This window comes from Mesocricetus auratus, unplaced genomic scaffold, assembly GCF_017639785.1.
Source record: "Mesocricetus auratus isolate SY011 unplaced genomic scaffold, BCM_Maur_2.0 Super-Scaffold_100030, whole genome shotgun sequence".
NCBI classification, from domain to species: Eukaryota; Metazoa; Chordata; class Mammalia; order Rodentia; family Cricetidae; genus Mesocricetus; species Mesocricetus auratus.
Window position 1 is genome coordinate 7,593,362 of NW_024429211.1, and position 16,083 is coordinate 7,609,444.

The 16,083-nt window shown below is 47.9% G+C and overlaps 1 protein-coding gene across 1 annotated transcript in view; it reads right to left on the minus strand.

Moving 5' to 3' along the window:
* Positions 1-15,054, minus strand: part of Oca2 (OCA2 melanosomal transmembrane protein) — a 176,751-nt gene extending 161,697 nt beyond the window's left edge. Inside the window, 2 exon segments of the mRNA XM_040733342.1 lie at positions 14,603-14,700; positions 14,702-15,054. Coding sequence (XP_040589276.1) covers positions 14,603-14,700; positions 14,702-14,848 — 245 coding nt within the window. The 5' untranslated portion in view covers positions 14,849-15,054.
* Positions 15,055-16,083: the final 1,029 nt, after the last annotated feature.

The window sequence follows — 16,083 nt, forward strand, 5'->3', positions numbered from 1 at the left end:
TGGCTTTTCTCCCCTAGCACCCCGATTCCCAAATTCCACTTGACTTCTCCACGTTCTACGACCAAAGGTGTGGTGTCTTCACCAACAGGGTCTTCCCATAAAGTCTGGCAGGTAGGTAACCAAGAGCAACAGCAATATCGTGCACTGTTTGAGGGCATCTCCAGGGCATCTCTCATCAACAACTCAAGGAGATATGCCCCACACCCTGGCTCTGGGACTTTTATTCGACAAGCTATAACTTCTGAAGAGCATTATCCCCTGTGTAGGGTAGCTCCGATTTTAGATACACACACACACACACACACACACACACACACACACACACACACAGAGTCATTTTAATATTTTAATACCCACTTCATAAAGGAATAAAGTGAAAGTGGAGTTGTAAGCTGGAACAATGTTGTATTTATGAACTGAGAACTGAAATCCATGTTTCCTACTGTGGTGATTTGAAAGAAAATGACCCCCAAAGGGAATGGCACTATAAGGAGGTGCGGCCTTGTTGAAGTAGGTGTGATCTTGTTGGAGGAAGTGTGTCATTATGGAGGTGGGCTTTGAGGTCTTGTATGTGCTCAAGCTTCACCCAGCAACACAGACCACTTCCTGTTGCAGAGCTCTCCGCTACTTCTCCAGCACCATTTCAGCCAGCATGCCACTCTGGCATACGATGACGATGATGGACTAGACCTCTGAAAATGCAAGCCACCCCCAATGAAATGTTCTTCCTTCACGGGAGTCGCCGTGGTCATGGAGTCTCTTCCCAGCGATAGAACCCTATCTGAGACACCCACACAGACGGGACAATGGTAACGCACATGGCTTCCATGCTTGCTCGTCAGTAAGACCTGGGTAGCAGGCATTCCTCTTCTCCAGACCTCAAGGGTCTAACCCCTTCTAGGGCCTGCCCCACTGTTTAGCAAACCTCCTCACAGCCCTTACCTATCCAATAATCCCACAGAAACAACTCTCCACTCCAGCTTCATCCATTCAAAATCTTGGTGCATTAAGTCTACGCGGGAGTACATGGTTGATGTGTTTGCAGCCACGTGGAAACCTGGCCCGGAAGGTAACAGTTATGCCTGTGAAACCTGCCCATGTCATGACTGGCGGGTTCTGTGGTCCCATTCAGGACGAATCAGGTCCACAGCTCACATGGGACATTCCCTCGCAGAGGCCTTCTGAGGCAAGGGGCAAGATCTCCTCCCCACTCCAGAATCTTGTGATTAGCACTGGCCTCAGAGGGGACTCTTGACTTTCTGGCTATCCTGTGTCGTGCGCTTCCTGGCAACCAGCAAGTCAGTTAGAAAATCTACAGGCATTTGCTAATGGTTTGCCAAGAGGTCTCTACTTGGATCCTATTTTTTACTTCAGATGAAACCAATGTACTTCAGGACTTCCGTGGAGAGAACAGACTCTGGAGGGTGATCAGCATCCTCACAGCTAAACATAGGGTTGTTTGGGCCAACTTGCTAATGTTGCCTGGATTGCCTTTCCCGCACTCTCAAGCCCTAAGCATGTAATCATGCAGGATTTCGGGAGAAGAAAGGTGGTCTCTTGGCTGACTAAGCCCCTCTCCACCTTCCTGAATGGAGAAGATCCTCCTATCTGACCCACATGGGGCTTGGTGCATCACATCTGGAAATGGCATGGGGTGGTGAACTGCCGTTTCTGATATGTAACCTCCAGCCTTCTCTCTGGAGTCCTCCATCCTGTTTGCAGGAGTGCATTTCTACAGAGCGGGCCCCTATTTCACTCTCCCTGAGACTTGACAAAACTCCCGTGAGCTCAGGCAGCTTTTGTCAATGGCCTTGCTTGGTGCTGATTTGCTACCTGTAATCTTTCGTGTTCTAGTCCATGTTTTCTAGTTCTATGAACGGTGGTGCTGAAACTTTTGATTTTGGATTACATTGAATCATTAGTTTGGTTTTGGTAAGTTAGACACCTTTACAATATTCATTCTTCCAGTCCATGAGCACAGGAGGTCTTTCCATTTCTTGTCTTCTCCAACTCCTCTCTTCAGTGCTTTAATATGTGCTGGCGATATCACCATACCTGATTACCATACCTAGTTTCAAGTTACACTATAGAGCCACAGCAATGCAATACCATTGACATGTAGATCAATGTGACAGGACCCAGACACACAGCCACAGCTGTACAGCTTCTGACAACTATACCAAAACTATACATTGGGGGTAAAGACACTCTCTTTAACAATGGTGCTGGAAGAAATGGATATATTCTTGTAGGAAACCAAAACTAAATCCCGATCTGTCGCCCTGCACAAATATCAGTTCCAAGTGGGCTGAAGATCTTAATGCAAGACCTGCCTGCAACTCTGAGACTGTCACAGGAAAAGTAGAGGAACTATTTATTGCAGGATAAACGCATAAGCAAGGCTTTCTGTCTTTCTACCAGTTGCTCAGGAAATAATGCCGACAGACGAGACCTCGTGGACTTAAAAAGCTCCTGTGCCACAAAAGAAACAGTTAACTGACTGAAAAGACAAGGGAGAGAGAGCACTGACGTCTAGAATATTAAAAAAAAATCAAAACGAAAGAATAAAAAAACTCAAGTGTGCTAATGAAATGAAAAAGATAATCCTGAAAAGATGAAACACAAATGGACAATAAACATACTATGCAGGGGCTGGAGAGATGGCTCGGTGGTCAAGGGCACTGGCTGCTCTTCCAGAGTCCAATTCCCAGCAACTCCAAGTCCACACCCCACAGAGACACTTGCACGTTAGTGTCCCCGCCTGTTGGGCAAGCACTAACTCCGGTTAGATGGCTGTTGATTATCCCAAAGATATAAGTTTCGCTATTGCACCCTTGGGGACATTCTGCCATGCTGGTCATTGTCGTTTCACAGGCTTTATAGCTGGGTAGGACGCCTGGTTGCTTTGCTCCCTTGGCAGCCTACGTGGAAACTTCCGACGTTACGAGAGGCAGCCCTCATGAAGAAGGCCTTCAGGCTGGTTTTGGCTCTGTTCCACCCAGTCCAGAGCCCAATGTGTGTGGTAATGTCTTCAGCAAGCTCCAAGTTTCTGGGAAACAACCGAGGTGACAGCAATTGTCTGCGTTGTTTTGGGAGTCTCTTGAACTCCCTTGATCACAACTGGAAGGGAGGTTTCCCACCTCTGGCACTGGGGTTTTGATAGATAGTCTATGGCTCTTCAGGAAGCATCATCATGATGACGTAACTTCATTCAAAATGTGTGTGTGTGTGTGTGTGTGTGTGTGTGTGTGTGTGTGTGTGTGTGTGTGTGTGCATTCAGCTACAGGTATCTTGTAGTTTAATATAATCTCTTTATAGGATCTTTGGTAATTTTGAATCATGTACCCTAATTCTGCTCACCTCCCAGTCCCCTCATAGCTTCTCCTCACCCATGAAGTACCCCCTAAAGACATTTTTTAATCAAACCAATGCAAAACAAAACAAACAAACACAACATAAAAACCTCCTCGCTCCTCCATCTTTTCCCACTTCTCCAACACCTAGCTCTTCATGTGTCCTGGAAATATTGGGATTCACAGTGTGTTACACCGTCCACCCTCTTGTCCAATCACATACTCATTGCGATGAGTCATTGGTCTGGCTCAAGGCCTCTGGTTCCTGGTCCACCACCATCACCGAATCACCAACAAAACTCTTCTCAGACATCCTGCATCCACCCCAAGTCATGGAGATCATGTGGGTATCAATCCACAGCGCCTTAACGAGCCCAAGGGGGTCCTAGATGGGGCAGATGTTAAGGTTGGCCAACCCCAGGCCCGGCAGTGGGTATGGGTGGGAGTTGAGCTGGTCACTCCAGGCCACTGGGGCCACTCCCTGCAGCTCTCCCAGGAAGGTTGGGGCTAGCTCTCTTGCTGCCATGTTCAGTGAGGGGCAGGGCCAACTATCCCAGGGTCAGTGAAGAGTGGGGCCAGCTTAGCATGGCCCCCTGATTTCATCACGCATGGTTCCTGTGGCTCCTGAGGGGACAAGGGCCACAGACGAACATAAACCCTAACTGCAGCTAGACCCAGACGCAGAGATGGCCCTTAGCAGCAGCCACATTTATCCTAGACCCAGGTGGAAGCACAGGCCACTCAGATCAGGACAACTCTGGTGGCACAGCCCCCTCCGCCCCCCCCCCACACCAACAATGCCACATGTTGTGTGATCCCAGGATTCCATGTAACCTTTGGTAGCAGCAACACAGGCCTGGGACTTCAGCACACACCTCAGCTGTGGTAGGACCTCAGACTCAGTCATGGTCCTCAGCAGCAGCTGGGGCTGGGTGTCACCATGGTCCCAGGTGTCAGTGCAGGCCACTCAGATCGGCATGGCCTCAGACACTAATATGGCCCCAGATCTCAGGTATCCACATGGCCTTCCATGGTAACAGGAACCTCAGACATCAACACAGACCCTAGCTGCAGTAGGGCCATGGACCCAGTCTCCACCCCCAGCTGCGGCATGGTCCTCAGTGCCAACATAGACTCAGGTGACTAACCTGACCCCGGGCTTCCACACAGCCCTTGGTGGCAACATGGAGCACTGACTTCAACACAGACCCTATCTGCTGTAGGTCTATAGACCAAGACATGGTCCTTGGCCCTATGGCCCCAGGTGGCAGCATGGGCCACCCAGATCATCAAGGTCCCATTGTTGGCAAGACCCTCAGACACCAACATGGCTCAAACCCCAGGAATCTGCATGGCCCGGATGACCACAGGGGCCATGGACATCAACCCTGACCCTGGCTGCACTAGGGCCATGGACACAGACATGGCCTCCAGATGAAGTCCTGACCCAAACTTTATCATGGTATCAGATAACAGAACATGCCACTTAGGTCTGTATGGCTCCAGATGCAACATGGCCCTTGGGCACTGACATCAGATCTATGACAACCACAGGGCCCTCAGTTGCAATAGGAGACAGAGACGTCCACTCAGACCCTGGCTGCTGTAGGGCCATGGATCCAGACTTGGCTCTAGGCAGCAGTTTGAGCCTGGACAATACCCCATGGCCCCCTTTTACTTTTCCTGGTGGCCATGGTTACTCCAAGTTATATACTCACATCTAATGAATCAAAGCTAGGAGGATGCCTTAGTTAGGGTTTCTATTACTGCAAAGAGACACCTTGACTATGGAAACTCTCAGAAACGAAAACATTTAATTGGGGCTAGCTTACAGATTCAGAGGTTTAGTCTGCTGTCATGGTGGTGCATGGCAGGCATGGTGTCTGAGAGGAGCTAGGAGTTCTACATCTTGATCTGCAGGCAACAAGAAGCGAACTATCTCACCGGGCGTCTTGAGCATATGTGAGACCTCAAAACCCACCTCCACAGTTACACGTTTCCTCCAGCAAGACCACATTTCCTAATAGTGCTACTCCGTATGGGTCTATAGAGGTCATTTTTATTCAAACCACCACAGAGAGAACAAGTGGCATTTGCCCCTTTCCTAAACCAGTATGATTTCTAAATGCAGTCTAAATAACTGTACTTATAACCACAGATAAATGTAGCTTTCAATCCCTCATCAGAGAAGCTTCTTTTTGCAGCAGATGGAGACCATTTTACAAAATACACACACACACACACACACACACACACACACACACACACACACACTGATCAAAATACAGAGAACACTGGATCATAGGGTGCCAAGCCCCAGTTGATATATCTACAACACAACCCCTATTCCTAAGGTTCGGGGAACATCACAGAAGAGAGAATAGAAAAACTTGTAAGAGCCAGAGGACAAGGAAGTCTTCTGGAAGATGGTGTCTTCTATATATGACAGGAAAGTTGCACCAATGAACTCTCAACAGCATATGATTGCCTAAGCAAGACCTCCATTAATGACAACATCAGTTGATGTGACAACATGGATGGAGGAAATCTCACATGGCCCATCCTCTAGATGATGAGCTTTAGGAAATTAGTGGATACAGAGAAAGAGAGAATCAATCTCCAGTGCCCTGATAGGTACCCAACCCCAAGCCATCATCCCTAAACACAAATACATATGAGCAACATGACATGGACTCAGTAGACTTCTATGTATATGTATACGGTGATAGAGAACGGACTTCTGTGTATGTTTGCCTTAAGGGTTGATGAATAAAGCACTGTTGGCCAATAGTGAAGCAAGATAGGTGGGACTAGGAGAGGTGGAGGATTCTGGGAGATGGAGGCACAGTCAGTCACCATGTAACTGGAGAGGAGTAAGAGGTCTGGCCCCTTTCTCCAGTGACAGAAGACCATGTGGAAATACTGAGATTAGCAGCTATGTGTTAACAATTAAGTCAGAGCTAGCCAATAAGAAACCTTAGCAAACAGCCAATTAATATAGCATCCTTCATGTTCATTTGGGACTGACGTAGCTCTGAGAACAGGCTGGTGGGGAGAATGCTCGTTACAATACATGTGTGTGCATACATATGTATACATAATGATTTCAAAGGAAGAGGTCAGGAATTTGAGAGGGGTAAGTGTCAGATCTCAGAGAAACCCAGGACAAGTCTCATTCAGCACCTGCGGCTCCTCCCAGAACTTCTCGCCCCACCCCCTACCCTAAACATCTCCTACCCACAGGCTGGGTTTCACCTCCCTTCCTCCAGCTTCTGACCCCTCTGTAACTCAGTCATTCTGGCTACATGCCCTCTTGGCGCCTGCTTCCTCTCTCTTGGGCTCTTCTTAGTCGAGGACTCCTCTCTTAGCTCCTCTATCTCCTCTCTCATCTCCCCTCTCTCTCCTCTCTCTTCTCTTCCTCACTCACTCTTCCCTCTGCCACCCCCCCATGGCCCAGTTCAATCTGGAACCTTCCAGATGCTTCTGGCTGTTTTCCCTTCACATCTACGGTAAAACCTTCCCCTCGACCATGCTCTAGGAGCAGTCATGTCCTCATTTTCCATTCAGTGAGGAGGGCTTGGGAGGAGCTGGAGAGGGAGCAGGAGGAGTAGAAATGCTGTAAATATAGTGCTTGTGTATGAAATCCTCCAAAACACTAAAACTTTTAAATTAAAAGATAAAAGAGGATTCCGAGTTCTGCCTCAGGCTTATGAAACCACAGATGTCAAAGATACTGTGAGTTTTACACCAGATGGAATTAATTAGCATTCCAGCTAATGGCTGAGGAAAGAAATAGCTGCTTGGAAACTTATAAACCTCCCAGCTCCCGCAGCTGTGTGCTAATGACAGCGCAGAGAGGAGGCTGCGTGACCCTTCCGGGCTCCCGTTCTAACTGTAAGTGCTGGTGACCCCCGGGGGCAAAGCAAAGGACAACACAGTTCAAAAAGGAAACAAGCAAGAACTGACTGGGAAAGCGTGAAGATAAATTACGAGAGAACTGCACCCACTGGGCATTCGTAAATAGGCTGGAGGCAAAGGAGAGCGGTAACCACGGCCACACTGCAACCCTGCACTGCCGCTTCCGACTTTGTTTTCAGTGCGAAGGGATTGAGCCCGGAGCATGCTGAGCAAGCACTGTACTGCTGCTGTCTTGCCATCTGTGACTGCATTAAAAAAAGAATCTAATATGGCTAGTAAGAAAGTTCATGGCTTACACAAAGTTCAAAACTAAGAAATGTTAGGTTTTGCAAGCCTGGACTTCGTAAGAGCATGCGGTCCACCCTGCCTCCATGGAAACTGACCTAGAGGCAGTGTTGAAGAAGAATGGGGTAGGAGGGGATGGGAAAAAAAATCCACCGTCCAATACCTCTAACCAGACAAACGGCAGGCATATCAGCAAATATGACACCGAGTGACTGTTTAAAGGAGCAAAGAGGTGTCAGCTTCTGCCCAGTGAAGCTGCCAGGTCGGGCATCCCAGAAAGAATCAAGGAGAATCTGCAAGGCATGGGCAGAACTTGGGCATGTAGCTGGAGAGCCGTGAGGCTACTGAATGGCGCTCATTTTCAAAAGTGGGGCCCAATGATTGTCCTTGACACAGCAGTCCATAAAGGCTGCGTTTGGTAGGTGACGGAGCGGGCCTTGGGGGAGCCCTGTAATCTCACCTGGTCTACGGTGTAGTAGTTGCCCTTCAAGAGCTGGCTGCAGCAGGTTCCAGAAAGTGTGCAAGCCATACAGAGCCTTGGCTCCAACTGGAGCCAACCCCCAAGAAGTATGGACTACAAATTTAGGCTACTGAAAATGACATTAAGGAGCCATGAGAGTGTCTCCCTGAGAGAAGTCACCCTGACTGTGCCCCTAATTTCAGACCTAGTTATGGGTGCTCCCAAAAAGTCTTCAAAACCAATCTATTCCTGTTTCCTTCCCAGCAGGGAGGTGGTACAACTGTGAATTTTCAGAAACATAATGGAAAAGAAGTCAGCTTTTGGCAATACATGCATGCATGTGTGCATACAACACTGAGGCCTCTTCCTAGCAGCCCTAGCCCTAATGTGTGACCAGAAGGATTCAGGACAAAGTGTTCCCCCCTTGGGCACTGAACAGTCCCAAGGCCTTCACTGAGAACTGTGGTTAGAAATAGAACGGGGAAGTCAGACTTGGAGCTGAAGCAGGTGGTTCCATGATAGTTTGAGGACAGCTTGGGCTACATAGTGACTACTAGGCTAGCATGGGCTAGTGATGCTATCCAGAGACTAGAAAAAAAGAAAAACAAAGTCTTACAGAAACTTAAAGGGTTAGGGGATAGAAGCAGAAGCAGACACCCACAGCTAAACACTGAGCTGAACTCTGGAGTCCAGTTGCAGAGAGGGAGGAGAGAAACCCACAGAAAAAGCTGAGCTGAACAAGGGGGAGCTCATGGGCCCCAGACTGATGGCTGAGAAACCAGCATAGAACTGTCTCAGGCCCCCTGAATGTGGATGTCAGTTTGGAGGTCTGGTTAGTCTATGGGGCCTCTGGTAGTGGATCAGTATTTATCCCTAGTACACGAATGAACTTTGGGAGCCCACTCCACATAGAAGGATGCTCTCTCAGCCTAGACACATGGGGGAGGGCCTAGGCCCTGCTCCAAATGATGTGACAGACTTTGAAGATCCCCCATGGAAGGCCTCACCCTCCCTGGGGAGCAGAAAGGGAATGGGACAGGGGGCTTGGTGGGAGAAAGGGGAGGAGGAGAGGGAGAGGGAACTGGAATCGACATGTAAAACAAGCTTGTTTCTAATTTAAATTAAGAAAAATGGAACCCCCTCCCCCCCAAAAAGTTAGGGGAAACTCAAACGAGGAACAAAGGAAAATGAGGACAATGAAATACGGAAAGATGACTGTCTGGAGAACAGGCGCTTATCCAATGGAGCAAACAGAAAGGACTCCTAACAGTGCTGAGGAGCTTCTGAGTAACACAGGTTAGCGGCTGCTTCCATGAGAGCCAGGGGAGGGGTGTGTCTGAATGAGAAACGGGGCTTTATCCCAAAGAGTGAGATAGGGGGGAAAGCAGGAGCAAAGGCGTCCCATAGTGAGAGCCAGCCAGACACAGCCAAAGGGTTCCCAGGCAGGGAGGTGACCCGGGCAAGCCAGACTAAAGCTGAACATCAGTCCTACCCTCAGGATGAGCGCACAGCCCTCCCAAGCCTCGAATCCAGCCACTGCTTACAGTGAGAAGTGGTTCCTTGGCTGGGTGGTGGTGGTGGTGCTTTAACCCCAGCACTCGGGAGGCAGAGGCAGGCGGATCTCTGTGAGTTCGAGGCCAGCCTGGTCTACAGAGAGAAGTCCAGGCCAGGCTCCAAAGCCACAGAGAAACCTAGCTCGAAAGACAAGCAAACAAACAAACAAAAGAGAAGCAGTTCCTCTGGAAGATGGGTCAAGAGTGGGGAGAAATCCCATTGTGCCATGATGGGTGACTCATGGGGTCATCAGATGGGCAGCCTCGACAGGATGCATCTGTTGTTAATGACTAAGCTACTTGGAGGCCTAAGATCGGGAAATAGCCACAGGTTGAGGAGCTTCAACTCCGCCCACCGTAGCTGCTGGGTAATTAAAGGCACAGATGGGCAGTTCTGTAGAAGGAGAAGGCTGCGGGTGGCAGGGGCCTGCCTTTGACTAGAAGTGAATAAAGGTGAATATCTCCACCTTCAATAGCCAGAATGAGGTCTCATCAGCTGAGAGTTGCCGTAGAGTTTGGTAGTTCTAAGTCTGAGGCGAGTGGGGATCTTAGTTAGGGTCTGTACTGTTGTGATACAGCACTGTTACAAAAAGCAGTTTGGGGAGGCAAAGGTTTCCTTCACCCTACAGCTTGTAAGTCTTGTGCTGATTTGAAGGAAAGTGGCCCCCATAGGCTCAGATGTTTCAATAATCATTCCCAGTTAGTGGAACCGTTTGGGAAGGATTAGGAGGTGTGGCCTTATTGGAGGAGGGGTGTCACTGGAGGCGGGCTTAGAAGTTCCAAAAGTTCATGCCCTTCCCAGTGTCCCTCTCTGCCTCGTGGCCATGTCTCGACACGTGCGCTTTCAGCTAACTGCTCCAGCACAGTCATATTACCTGACCACCTGTTGCCATGCTCCCTGCAGTAATGGTCAAGTACTGAGGTCTGAATCTGCAAGCCCAATAAACCCTTCTGTAAATTGCTTCCGTCACAAGGTCATGGTTGACGAAAGCCAGGACAGGAACCCGGAGACAGGAACTGACGCAGAGCTATGGAAGAGGGCTGCTTACTGACTTGTTCCTGATGGTCTGCTTGGATTGCTTTCTTACAGCACCCAGGACCACCATCCCAGGCCTGACACCATCCACGGTGATCAGTTTCCTCCCACATCAATAATCAACCAAGAAAATGCAGCATGGGCTTTCCCACAGAGGGTAGAGGCATTTTCCCAGGTGATGGTTCATCTCCCCAGATGAATCTAGCTTGTGTTAAGTTGACATAAAACCAACCAACACAATACATAAATCAAATTCAAAGTGATCATCTCAGTCAGTGCAGAAAGACCTTTGACAAAGTCCATCCCTGTTTCAGAAACATGCATTGTAGGAAATACAGCCTCTTTAACAAACGGAGTCCTTAGAGAATGAAACTAGACCCACATCTCTCACTCCATACCAGAGTCAATTTAGGATGGATCAAAGACCTTCATGCAAGACCTGAAACTTTGAAAATGCTGCAAGAAAACACAAACGAGGTAGGCATTTAAGTATGCCAGTGTCTTAGTGGATTTTCTACTGCCGTAAAGACACCATGACTGAGGCAACTCTCATGAAAGACAAATTTAACTGGAGGCTGGCTTGCAGTGTCGGAAGTTTAGTCCATTGTCATCATGGCCGGGAGCATGGCGGCCTGCAGGCATGCAAACAATGCAGCAGTAGCTGGGAGCTACAGCTTCATCCATGGGGGGGGGCGCTGTCATGGGCTTTTGATACCTCAAAACCCACCCCTATTGACACATTTCCTCCAACGAGGTCACACCTTCTAATCCTTCTCAAATGGTGCCATTCCCAGATGACTAAGCATACAAATATGAGCCTTTAAGGGCCCTTCTTATTAAACACCACAGTTGTATAGGCAGGGATTTTCTAACCAGAACTCCAATAGCACAGAAAATAGCCCTAAGAACTGGCAAGATGAATAAAAATAAAAGAGAGGGCAGTGGTGGCGCACACCTCTAATCCCAGCGCTTGGGAGGCAGAGGCAGGCTGAACTCTGTGAATTCAAGGCCAGTCTGGTCCACCGAGGAAGTTCCAGGACAGCCAGGGCTACACAGAGAAGCCCTGTCCCAACCCCATCACCCACATACAGAAAAAGAATATAGCTATTGGGTACCCGCATGGCAGCTCACAACTGTCCGTAACTCCAGGATCCAATACTCTACCAGAGATATACAAGCAGGCAAAACACCAATTAAAAAAATAAAATTAAAAAAGAGTGCATGAAGTTGAGAAACTTCTCCACAGCAAAGAGAATAACTACTCAGGTAAAGAGACAGAACAGGAGAAACAGCTTTACCAACTGCCCATCCTGCAGGGGATTAGTACCCAAAATACAAAGAGAAGTGCCAAAATCAAACACCACAACCACAAACCATCCAAACAATAAACGGGCTAAGGAGCTGACTGAACATTGTGAAGAGAAGTTTCAATGGCCAACGAATACTTGAAGGAGAACTTGGCATATTCAGCCATCAGGGAGATCCAAGTTAAAACCCTGAGATGCCATCTCATCCTCGTCAGAGTGGCCACCCTCCAGAGAGCAATTGGCAACAAACACTTGTGAGGTTGAGGAAGTGTAAACCTCCACAAGGTGATGTTTAATCGTGGTCAAACACGCCTAGCAAAATTTACCCTCTTGGCCGTTTTAAGTGTGCTTCTCAGAGATGCTGAGTGCATTTATCATACCGTACCATTTTCCGCACTATCCAGGTCCAGAACTCACCTTACCAAGCTGACATTCTGCCCCACTAGGAAATTCCACATCACACCATCCCCCAGCCTGGAAACCACCATGGTGCTTTTGGCCTCTCCAAACGTGTTCCCCAAGGTGCCCCATGTAAATGGAATGACACAGGCCCTGTCGTCTTCTGACTGGCTCATTCCACTTAGACAGTGTCCTCAAGGCTTGCCCATACTACCACAGGCGTCAGAATTCCCTTCCTCTTAGAGGCTGAACGGATTGTATGCGTACACCCCACTTGAATTACACACGCATGGGCTCGCACTTGGCTGAGGTAAATGATGCCGCTGTGAACACAAGTGTGCGAATGTTGTTCAGTATGCTGTGTCTGGGGCTGGAGAGATGGCTCAGAAGTTAGAAGCACCCCCTGCTCTCACAGAAGACCTGAGCCGGGTTCCCAGCACCCACCCACAGTGACTTAAAGCTGTCTGTAACTCCAGCACCAGCAGAACCAATGTGTGCCTAGTGGCCACGCATGTATGCAGGCAAACACTTAAACACATACAAGCAGTGGATCTTTTCAAAAATGCACTCTGTCTTAGTTCATTTGTGTTGCCTTAACAAAGTACCTTCTTTTGTATGGAACTAAATTGTAATGGACTAATTGTACTTTTAGAGTCTCGGGGCGGAGGAAGCCAAGTCCTTGCTACATTGTTACATGTAGAAGACAGAAGGCAGAGAGAGGCCTCACCAGCTCTTCCAGACCTCTCTTTTTTTTTAAACCCATGTATTAATTTTACATCCCTGCTGCAGCCCCCCATCCTCCCCTCCCAGTCCCTCTCCCCCATTTCCTCACCCCAACCCCCAATCACTTCCTCTTCCATCACTATCCAAGAAAAGACAAATCTCCCATGAGTATCAACAAAATGTGGTGTATCGAGTTGCAGTAAGACTTAAGCACCTCCCCATGTACTAAGGCTCAGCACCGCAACCCAGTTTTGAGAAGTAAGGTCCCCAAAACAGTAAAAGAGTCGGAGACAGGCCCTGTTCCCACTGTTAGGAGTCCCACAAGAGGACCAAGATACACAGACTATGACATATATGCAGAGTGCCTAGGTCAGAGCGCGAGCTTTGGGAGTCAGTGTGGCGGTTTCTCAGGAAATCAACCTACCCACAAGACCCAGCAGTACCACTCTTGGGTATATACCCAAAGGATGCTCAATCATACCACAAGGACACTTGCTCAACTATGGTCGTAGCAGCATTATTTGTAATAGCCAGAACCTGGAAACAACTTAGATGTCCCTCTACCAAGGAATGGGTAAAGAAAACGAGGTGCATTTACACAATGGAGCATTGCATAGCCCTCTCAAGATCACCAACCCTGCTCATGAGGACTCCCGCCTCATGGCCCAGTCCTTTCTCATACTGTCTCTTTCAGCGGGTGATACAAGGTTTCAGAATGGAATCTGTCAACTGTAACAACAAGGAAATGAACATCCCCTGGTCAACCAGACACAGTCACCCAGAGGGTGATGGTTTCAGCGTCACCAGGAGGTAGATATGAAAGTGAAAGTTAAGAATTTAGGGTATGAGAATCGACATATAAAGTCTATTATCTTTACACAAGCAAGTATTTTAAGGTTAATCAAAAGCGATTCTCCTTTATGTCAACTCAGGGATTTCTCTCTTTTTTTTTTTTTTTTTTTTTTTTTGGTTTTTCGAGACAGGGTTTCTCTGTGTAGTTTTGGAGGCTGTCCTGGCACTCGCTCTGTAGACCGGGCTGGCCTCGAACTCACAGAGATCCGCCTGCCTCTGCCTCCCGAGTGCTGGGATTAAAGGCGTGCACCACCAACGCCCGGCGATTTCTCTCTTTTTTATAACTTCCTATCACGCCATTTCTGCCACTCCCTGCCTGCCCCAGGCCCCTCTAATCCAGGGTTTCTGACATAAAAAAAAAAGATTACATTAATTCAAATGTTACATTTATAGAAACAAAATATTTCCTAAGATATAGATAGATGACAGCTATTTCCAAAATCATATAATATTCGGAATACTTTAAATATCACGTGAGATTATCACATCCTTAGAAGACAACTCTCTGCTTGTATTATCATTTGAAGCTAAGTTTATTATATTTAGAAAGCAGCGCATGTCCGAAATAAACCAGGAAAGAGCTTAATGCTGAAAATGTTTTTATGACACTTCTGGAAAGCTTTCCCATAAAATGCGGGGAAAGCATATCTGTAGAAACTTAGTATTCTAGGTAGAAATCAGCTCTGTGCCCATTCCACGGACGGTTTCACACTCACCTCCCCTCCATGAGGAGTGAGCCCAACTCTGCACGTTCAGGAACACAGGAGCCCTTCCCAGCTGCCTGGCCAGCATAGGGGACGCCGGGGTCTGCCTGAGCCATGCTGGTAGCTGCTGGTGGCGGGTCTGACTGTGAGCAGCTGTCCAGGGTCTGAACACATTGGAGCAGACACTGCAGATGTCTGGCGGAGCTCCACCTCCAGCACGGCTGAGGGCAGCCCGATATCTCTGTTCTCTAGGCGCATGTCCCGCCGCTGCCGATGATCTTCCTGGGTCAAACAGAAAGAAGCCACTCAATGCCTTACCACCAGAGGGTACATTAGACACAGCCCTTATAGTGCCCAACACCCACGCCTCACACAGGAGAAGTGTGTGGTTGTCTTCAAGGCTGACAGATATCACAGCATTTTTCACACTAGCAATGACCTACACGTTCTGTAACAGAACACACTTTTCAAGTATGCAATTTTTTCATTTTAATTTTATTTATTTATTTCTTCAAGACAGGGTTTCTCTGTGGCTTTGGGGGCTGTCCTGGAACTAGCTCTTGTAGACCAGGCTGGTCTTGAACTCACGGAGACCCCCCACCTGCCTCTGCCTCCCGAGTGTCGCTGGGATTCAAGATGTGTGCCGCTGATGCCTGGCTTAATTTTATTTTTATACTATATATTTTGATCACATTCTTTTCCTCTCCTCCAATTTCTCCCTGATCCGTCCCATTTCCCTATCCACCAATTTCATGTTCTTTCTCCCCCAAAACACAAAACAATTTTAAAATTGAAAATCAAGCCAGGCAGTGGTGGTGCGCGCCTTTAATCCCAGCACTTGGGAGTCAGAGGCAGGTGAATCTCTGTGAGTTCCAGGCCAGCCTGCTCTACAGAGCAAATGCCAGGAGAGGACCTCAAAGCTACACAGAGAAACCCTGTCTCAAAAAAAAAAAAAAAAGAAAAAGAAAAAGAAAATCAAAACAAACTAAACACACACACACTCACACACAAAACCATGAAGACCAACTACTCCTGGTCATGTGACCAGCTCTGAAGTGTTGATGATACACCCAGTGTCACTCCATTGGAGGAAACTGATTTCCCCTTTTTTAGCAGTTGTTCGTGACAAACAACTTCTTGGTCAAGAGTGGGACTTTGAGTCCACCTAACCTTCTCAGTGCTTGGATCTAGAATACAATAAATTTTAAGATGGGCATAGTATGAAATACTGTGAGGCCATAAAAATCATGGAGAAGGACGTTCAGTGATATTGATAAATATTAAGAATATATAGGGGGTTGGAGCGATAGTTTAGTGGCTAAGAGCACTGGCTGCTCTTCCAGAGGACCAGGGTTCAATTCCCAGCACCCACACGGCAGCTCACAGCTGTCTGTAATTCCAGTTGCAAAGGATCCAACACTCTCACACAGGCACACATGCAGGCAAAACACCAACGCACATAGAATAAAAATAAATAATTATTTTAGAAAACA